Source organism: Hippocampus comes, unplaced genomic scaffold, assembly GCF_001891065.2.
Source record: "Hippocampus comes isolate QL1 unplaced genomic scaffold, H_comes_QL1_v1.1 scaffold186, whole genome shotgun sequence".
Taxonomy (NCBI): domain Eukaryota; kingdom Metazoa; phylum Chordata; class Actinopteri; order Syngnathiformes; family Syngnathidae; genus Hippocampus; species Hippocampus comes.
The window spans coordinates 2,306,133-2,315,425 of NW_017806236.1; the positions used below are offsets into that span (position 1 = coordinate 2,306,133).

The 9,293-nt window shown below is 42.1% G+C and overlaps 1 protein-coding gene across 2 annotated transcripts in view; it reads left to right on the forward strand.

Moving 5' to 3' along the window:
• wwox (WW domain containing oxidoreductase) overlaps positions 1–9,293 on the forward strand; it is a 187,400-nt gene that overhangs the window by 52,409 nt on the left and 125,698 nt on the right. For both annotated transcript variants that reach the window (XM_019857088.1, XM_019857087.1), the window contains 2 exons: positions 161–346; positions 3,866–4,130. In XM_019857088.1, the coding sequence (XP_019712647.1) occupies positions 161–346; positions 3,866–4,130 (451 nt within the window). The remainder of the gene's footprint in view (positions 1–160; positions 347–3,865; positions 4,131–9,293) is intronic.

A 9,293-nucleotide genomic window follows, 5' to 3' on the forward strand; every position in this document is an offset into this window, starting at 1 on the left:
CTAACATTTTTTTCCCCCTCAACAATCAGAACCAACAACATACAGTAGATTTGTAAACGGTTAAATTTGACCCGTGACATAACAAGATGGTAAATGACGAAATTCGTTGAGGATAGTGTCATCTTTTTATCACTTAATCCACAAACATTTTGTCTTGTAGGCCTCTGCACATTTTGGTGTGCAACGCGGCGGTGTGCACTCAGCCATGGAGTTTGACCGAGGATGGCCTGGAGTCCACTTTTCAGGTCTGCCATTTGGGTCACTTCCTGCTGGTCCAGTGTCTGCAGGAGGTGTTGTGTCGCTCTGCGCCAGCCCGTGTTGTGGTGGTGTCATCCGAGTCCCACAGGTAACCTTGAGTGAGCAGTTGGTGTGTCTTCATGCTAAAATAGGAAGAAATTAATGTAATTTGGATGACATATCTCTGCCACAGACTACCTTTAGCCACATTTTCATCTTCCTCAGTTTTTGACACTTATATTGTACACTGACGATTATGAATAATGTAGGCAGGAGCGCAAAATTCCATGACTTTTTAAAGTTGGAAACTTTCCAATGGATTTAAAGGGAATTGGTTGGTATATATGAAATGAAATCAGGAATTTACACAATTGAATCGAAAATATTTCGGGAAAATATATTTTTATTAATACTATTTACAGAAAAATAACTCACAGTCTTATCGAATGGTCTTTAAGAGGTATGTAGATGCTCAACCCATTTTTGCTGTTTTGCACCTGCAAAACTACCTTTATGCTGCATCTAAAGAACCGTAATAGAAAGAGGCATGCACTCTGCAGTTTGCAAACTGAATACACTTTTTTTACCCCAGTCAGGCCAGTCACCACAACAGTTGTTCATATGCTACCGGGTCAACTTCAAAATAAAAGCGAATTAAGTAATACTGTACATGGATAGCAATGCTTTACCTAGCTTTTATTTTGAAGTTGGCCCTCAGAAGCAATCTTTCTGGCAGCTGACTTGAATTTAAATTGAGGCTAGCCTGACCTATTTAGTGCGCAAAAGCGCAATGACAGACTTAAAGTGGAGCATAATATTCAATTTCCAGTGCTTATGCGCACCGGTGCACCGCTGATGCACACCCTTGTGTAGACGGCCTAAAAGCGTTATGAAGGAAAATCACATTTTTGAGTGGACCTTTTGGATTGTGGGGCTGCCATCTCAGATTTTTTTCTGGCCAGGGGTATTCTTTAAAAATTGGAACTACATGTACCAAATATCATGCTCACAGCACCATTTGGCTATTCGATACCACCACCAAAATCCAAGAGAACGCTGACTTTTTTTTTTCTTTTAAAAACAATGTCGGCAAGTTTGGGTTCAATCAAACACTGTCAATAATTCCTTCGTGACATTATTTTACTTTCCCGTCATCTCTGTCATAATAGTGTGACCTTAAGTGAATTTGGGTGTCAAAGTTTCCCCTCCTCAACCCATTGCCCGCCGTTGCGTGGCGCTGCACAAAGCAAAAGTCATCTATCAGTGCGGCTGCGTGATCCACTTGAACAAGTGTGCACATGTTCTCCTGGTCTCAGGTCATTCCTCCGAGCTCCGATCAATCAAATGGGCTTGGGCCAGTCTGACTGACTGGCTTGAGGAACTGGATCGATGCCACGCGACTGCCTCTGCTGCCCTGTCACATGCGCAATCCTGGGCTTGGGACTCGCAGATGACTGCGAGACATCATGCTTGTCCACTGGATGACAGCAGAGGAACAAGAGGCTCGAAGACAGACAGACAGACAGACAGACAGACTGCCGGGAAGCAGAGGGAAAATGAGACAAAAAAAGGGGCTGAGTGTACGACTGCGGGGACGGGTTCAAAGTAAATTTTGGCTGATAAGTCCATCCATCATGTTGATGATACGTTTAATTCATAGTGACAGCGTGTGGTGGGAAATGAGTTTTCCAGTGAGTGAGGCTGTCATGTTTGACAATGCGCATTAAGCCTGATGTATCAGTTTGCGGCCACTGCTACTGCATGATTGCAGTTGGGGGTTTACAGCTTTAACTCCATTGTTTATATATATATATAGCAGTTGAGCCTGCATTATTTTGCATTTCCATTTATTTTGAACAAAGTCAAACACTCAGGGAGTTGTTGCTCGTTTTATTTTGCAATTTTTAAATGTATTACAAATGAATTCAAAATTCATTTTGTTCTTGGTATTTTATTTTGTCAGAAATAAACGGAAGGTCTTTATTTAAAGTTATATATGTCATTCGTTTTTATCTATCAAACGTACAATTGGGATTGGTAACTTCGTATCGGGATCTGTGAGGGCTCAAGAGTACTCATACCGGTACCGCTCTGAAAAAAAGTGGTATCGGTCATCACGAGTACAAAGCGTTAAATTTTTTATGGCAGTCTTGCAATGTATATACATTTGACTGTGCAGATGTACCTTGTGTAATATTGTGTTTTCTGGGGTAAAGATGGTAAAGCATGCCGATATTCTACCTATCTCTTGGTGCTCTGCAGCCAGCCTCTTCAAAGAGGGCTTTGGCACTTTCACACCGGGACAGGCGAAATGGACAGCAGTGGCAAAAGGGAGTGGAAATGGACAATATCTCCCCATGACATCTTCCGTTCTGTCCACCTCATTTCAGCCCTATATTACGTCCACTGATGTCATCCACCCTTATTTTTGTTTGTTTACGCTATTTTCCACTTTCCGCCGATTTGCCGTTTATTCACTTAGCCTCCCCTCACATGCGATGTGTACGACCTCTGACCCGCCAGCATATTGTATTTCCTAAGCCCCTTGTCCACAGCTAAAGCATTGACCTGGAAGACACCAGGGTTGGGGATAGATGAACTCGGGTGTAATGACTGGACACTATCAGTTTCCAACATGGGGGGCTTACTGTGGAATTGGCCCCAGTACTTTTCCTCCAGCTGCATCAGATCTGCTTTGTACAAGAGGAGATGATATCCTTAATGAAATAACCTCTGATAGATGTGAGTTGCAGCCCCCGCCGACATACTTTCATGAGAAGCATAAAGCAGAACCACGCTGAGCTCGAAAAATTGAGGAATTACATTTTTGGTGAACAGAGCTGTATTCGGTTTAATATACATATTTTAAGATATTGTATTTATAGTTCTACATTTCAATGCCTTAATGTTATATCACATGCCGACTTATAGGTGACATTTGTAATGGAAAAAGTTGATGACATATCTTTGTCCAATACATTTCATATCCCAAAATCCTGCCGTTTGAACAGAGGTGTGTAGTCTTATATCCACTGGATATATGCAGTCCAGCTTATTATGGACTTGCCGATCACCTTATTCCAATGTAACTAGGTACAACCTCAGCAACTGCTGCGAAGCAATTTGAAGGGAAAAAGTTCAAATGTTCCTGTTTGGGCAACTGATTTATCAAGCCGCAGTGAGTCGTTATGAAGTCGCAGCACATGAAATGAAAATGCCTGCAGATGTTGTAATTTAGCCAAGCAAGGATGCCGCACGAGGCGATGGTAAACAACCAGCCAGCAGTCAGCTTGTAAAATCGCCGGGAAAGCAGGTGACATTTTGATTGGTTATTTTCTAATGACGGGGATTCGTATGTAGGATGTGCTCGATCCCCCCCCCCTCACACAATACGAAACGTCTGCTCTGGCGCCCGCGCATTGTGACGTGATGACCGCAACGTTGCGAGACGTGTGATGTTCAGGGGAGCATGTCAAAACATCTGGATTTTAACAGCTCCGTCGCAGGCAATTAAAAAACATCATGTCTCGTCTTTTGATTTGTGTTGCAACCTGCACTTCACATCTGCCCGCAAATTTCACTGTCGTTCTAAACAACCCCGTTGACCCTGCTTTGATTTATCTTTCAGGTTCACCGACTTGTTAGACTCGTGCGGTAAGGTGGATCTGGCGAGGTTGTCGCCCCCGCGGAAGGAGTACTGGTCCATGCTGGCCTACAACCGCGCCAAGCTGTGCAACATCCTGTTCAGCAACGAGCTGCACCGCCGCCTCTCGCCACACGGGGTGTCGTCCAACGCGGTGCACCCCGGCAACATGATGTACACGGCCATTCACAGGAGCTGGTGGCTTATGACCTTCCTCTTCACCCTGGCCAGACCGTTCACCAAGTCGCTGGTAGGAACTAAAACCAAAATCACCTAATAGCCAAGTTCCGCCAAGTCCAGTTTGGTTTGGTTCACCAAGGTATGTTTTGGAATGGTTTAGGTAAAGATAAGGGTTGTCAAAAGTCTGGCCCGGGGCCATTTGAGTCCCCCGTTTTTTTTGTTTTTTTTTTTTTGTTTGTTTTTTTACCTGCCACTTAGTCTAATAATAAAATGAAACATGACCCTCAATGTCATGAGCGAAACAAAATGTCTAAAGATATCACTGTAACATTGAACACTACACTACATTACACTTTGTATTTTAAAAGTATTTAACCATATGAAAATAAGTTTTTTAAATTAAGATGGTAAAAAGTTGAATTTGAAGATTTCTCTCATTTCTATTTTACAAATAAATATTGGGTTGTTTAGTTTTGAACTTTGTAATAAAAGAAAATGAATTATAAATATTATGACATCATACATTTTTCAAAATAAATACAATAAAGATTAGATGGCTCAGAAGAAATCATAAGTTTTTTTATTAAAAATAAATTAACGGACAGAAGTTGTATGTTACAAGATAGCACACTTTGGAGTTCAAATTGCTTTAAAATTCGAAGATAAAGAACATTTTTCACACCTTTTTTAAATCTAATACTTTAAAAAGTTTGAATGCTAAAGGATTTCAGTGTTCATCATACATTTTTCAAAATAAATAAAATAAAGATTAGATGGCTCAGAAGAAATCATGAGTTTTTTTATTAAAAATAAATTAACGGACAGAAGTTGTATGTTACAAGATAGCGCACTTTGGAGTTCAAATTGCTTTAAAATTCGAAAATAAAGAACATTTTTCACACCTTTTTTAAATCAAATGCTTTAAAAAGTTTGAATGCTAAAGGATTTCAGTGTTTTACACATTTTAAAAACCAGAAAACTTCATTTTTGCTTTTCTTTTCATGTTATGATATCGAGCACACTGTATTTAACAATGCAAAGTCATCATAATGAACACGTTAAAGACACTATTGTAGTTGTTTTTGCAATCTTTGCAACTTTTTACAATGATAGCACCCTGAATTTTGTACCACAATGAACCAAATGGAACAACACTTGGTGGAAATTGGATGTCTGTAACCCGAACGGGTCGCTCGCGCAACCACGGCTGCTTTTCAATTCAGTGTGCAAAGTCACCTCACATGCTGTATTTGTTTTTCACTGGTGGATGTATCCCTTGGTCAGCATTTTATTTGTCTTGTTGTGTTTGTGGGATGCTGTAGAGGAAAAGGATGGAGAGGGGCACCGTGTGCTCATTGTGAGCGCTCAGGAAGAAGGTCTGCGTTTCTCATAGAGATATTCGCCCGCCTGTTTTCCTCCTGTGCCTGTTGCTGTTTATTTAACTCTGAGTGACTGTTCCGCTTGCCCCTCACTAGGGCCTTTTGGATCCTGTGTACGGTGACTATTGGGTTACTGTAAATGCACGCTTTCTCCATGTACCCTGGAGTACTGACACAATGAACTCTGTCATGTATCCCACCAGGAGAAACTATTACCGCATATTTTCTGATGCCTTATCTTACAGCCGTGCTTTGGAGAGGCCTGTCTGAAAGCGGGAGTACAGGAAAGACATTATGTTCACACCAGCTATCATTGAGAGGAAAATGTCAAGAGGGAGGCCAGGTGTAGAACTCATGGGATGTCTGTTTTATTTTTCCAATTAAGGCTAGGTCTCATTTGAGAATCGCCACTTTCTTATGATGGCGGTGTCGCAGTTAGCATGCCCCTCTGACCCTGGGAACTTTGTTTTTAGGGGTCAGAATGGTGACTTGTGCTGGAGTTGAATTGGATAGGGGTCACACAACAATGGAGTGAGTGTTTCCTCCGTGTATTTGCCTTCTGGAGGGTGTGGAGGTTCTCAGTGTTGTGTCTTGTGGGGATTGCCCTTGTTGCACGGGGTGCCAAGGCCGTGACGGCGAGCCAGCTGGTTCGCATATAAACACAGTCTACGAATTCTCGAAGACAAATCAACCTTTTCAGCTTTTTTTTGGGGGGGGGGTAGAATTTCTAATTTACTGTCGAATGTACAGCCCAGTTTTGGAGAGTCTGTTGGGGATAATTGTAACAGTTTTTCAAAATTTTTCCCTCATGTTTTTAAATACAATATTTAAACCGCAAATTTGAACCAAGCACAATGAAGTATATTGCTATGCTAAAGATGAGCTATTTACTTTGTGTGGAAGTAAAGCAAAGCAGTGGTTCTCAAACCGTTGCATTATTTCAACCAGCCTCCTGATGTGTGCTCCGTGGCCACAGGGGGGAATAAAATACATACAGACAATCTACACGTTGATTTGATGATGTATACACAGAAGACATTTGCAATTATTTGTCATTTTTTACAGAGGATAAATAATATGTGCCTGTGAATATGTGTATGAGTGTGTGCTATCTTCGCATTTACTTTTAATGTTCGTGTTTGAATAGAAGTTGTTAAAACATTTAGAACTACCGCGATATTGATGCGAGTTTCCTGATCCCGTCTGTCTACAGTGTTTTGCATTTTGTTACCACTGTCTTGTTTGAACCTCAATTATAGTTTGTTTTTTTTTTTGGGGGGGGGGGGGGGTTGTTTTTTATCAAGCTTCCGAAACATGTTTTCCCCTTTAGAAACACAAATCGTACTACTGCTGGGCTTACCAAATTTGGACGCACGTGTTAATCAGCCGATGAAAGTTTATGGAACTTAAGTGGACGTCAAGTCTGGTGTACTTTTCGTGTCTAAGTGGATGTGTCTTTGAAAGCAATTATTGGAGTGGATCCTGATTTACCCGCACATGCTTAATTAAACGTTGTGTAGATGTTAGTAAATATTAAAGGGCAAAGGTAAGGCTAGTAATTAAAATTCTGGGTGTGCTGACACAGCGATTAGCTAAAACTCGTGTCTGATAAGGGCCGCACACACCCATGCGCACACACTTTCACATGCGCTCCGGCACACCCTTAAGCCGAGCGTTTGCTTTTATTTAAATCTGGCCTTGATAAGACCCCTGGAAGTGTATCCTCTTGAAAACCCTCCGCTCCTCACACAGTCTGCCCCCTCCCACCCCGCCCCGCACATTAAGGGCTTAATAAAACAGTGATATTATTTCCGTTATTGGTTGCAGGGCTATGAAGATGCTATCGCTTTAATTGCACTTGTACACTTACGGGATCCGCCGAGATTGTTCGGGGATGCAAACATAAGCAGAATGTGGAGTCCAAAAAACAATCACGGAGGCCCCCCATGTGTTCTTGCACAAATAACTTGCCTCTCATTTAAAACAGAGCGTTGATTTACGGCAGCACAGGTGGAGTGATGTCGGATGAACCCCCGCTATATCGCTTCATCCTAAGCGTCACCAATATGTTGTAGATTGTTATTTTATTTTATTTTATTTTTTACAGTAAACAGGCAAGTCGTACTTTTGACTTGCATGCTTTCAGACTCAACATGCTGGGAAAAGGGAAATCAAGGCAATAACTTTGTTTGCTGTATGTCCTCTGTGTCCCCAAACACGGTACTGTACTCTGATTAATTTTATTTGTGCACTGAGAATTAAGCAGATGAATCCATCCATTTTCACCAATGTTGAGGTGCCACCATTTTGTCCTGTACTATCTTCTGATGTAGACTGAAACTGATGTCAAAGTGTCCTCGGGCTCGCATTGCAAAAATCACGTCACACCTGTTTTGTGGGTTTGGTCTTGTGACGCCATTGTCTTTTGTTTTATATGTCTGTGTTATAGTAAACTTCATAGTAACTTTAATTGGGAATGACAACTTTTTTTGTATTGGTTTACACACACATCAACCAGCACAGATTCTAAATATTACGACAAGTGAAAATACCTGCAGATGAAATATGTCATTTTTATGCAGAAAACATACCGGTAAGCCGTTGACTTTCTTCGTGTTGTGGTTTCCACTTAAAGCAAAAGTAACTTGTCTATTAGCAGACAGCGCAGCCCACTCCATGATGCTCCATCGCTGATTCCATTTTGCTGAGTTGAGAAAAGCATCTATAAAGTGCCGTGACATTATAATCAGCCAAACTATCTGGCGCTAACATCATGTTCCCCTCCCTGAGCCTTGATCTGCTAATCAGAGATGGCCTGTAAAGCCCCTGTTTCTTTAATTCAGCGTGTTTAGAGTGGGAGTTTTCCCTGTGTCCTTTGCGCACATTATCAGCGTTAAATGATCTGGGCCAGCAGTGGTTTGCATCTGCTTGCTTGTGTGTTGAGAGATGAAGGCTGGGGCGTTATCGCAGCCCTTTTGATTTAGTCGCTGTGATTAATGCTTAGACTTTGATTGACAGATTTCAACCGAATTTGATCTGTGATAGTCAAAGTTTTGCGACGGTTGCGAAAGCTGACCCATTCTGGGTAGTATTTTTGGGGAGGGATTAAAATAACACATTCGTTGGCTGTAAACTATGAAATTAAGACTCATTCCTGTTTTAGCTAAGGCTGATTTATTGTTCTTAATATTTTTCATAATGTTGGCCTGGAGGTCACATCTCCACACGCAGTATAGTTTGGAGACAAAATGACATTGGCTGCACATTTCAACATCCCATAATGGATATCCGTGTAGTTTATTAGTCGGGCTGTAACCTTTTGTGAAGTTGCCATGTTGTAACGCTGACCCTGTGACATTTTGTTGACTGACTGATTGCCCCCCGAAGATCGGCGTACCCTCAGGCTCTTAGCAGCTGGGCCATGCCCTACACTCATCCAATCTATAGTCTAACTGTAGGCCCACAGTGCCGAAGTGACTGGAAATGACATCCGTCGCCGTAATGGCCAAAAGGGAGTTGGCGCTGCTGGCGCTGCTCCAATCGGACACCCCGATAACGCCGGTTCATCAGCGCTCTCGCCTGGTCCCACGCTTCTTAGCGTGATTATTTTACCCTGGATTCCGCCTCGGGCACCAGGCCACCTTTTTACATATGCACAAGCTGAACTTTTGACCAGGCACCAACCAATTGGTGGCTGTATTTGAGAAATGGTTGTTCAGTCAGGGAAGACAGTTGAATGTTTCAGACTGTGTGCTACGGTAATTGTGAACCTTCAGACTGCTACTTTGACACACACCGGGCAGCAATGCATACAAGCAGAACATACGTGTGTGTGTGTGTGTGTGTGTGTGTGT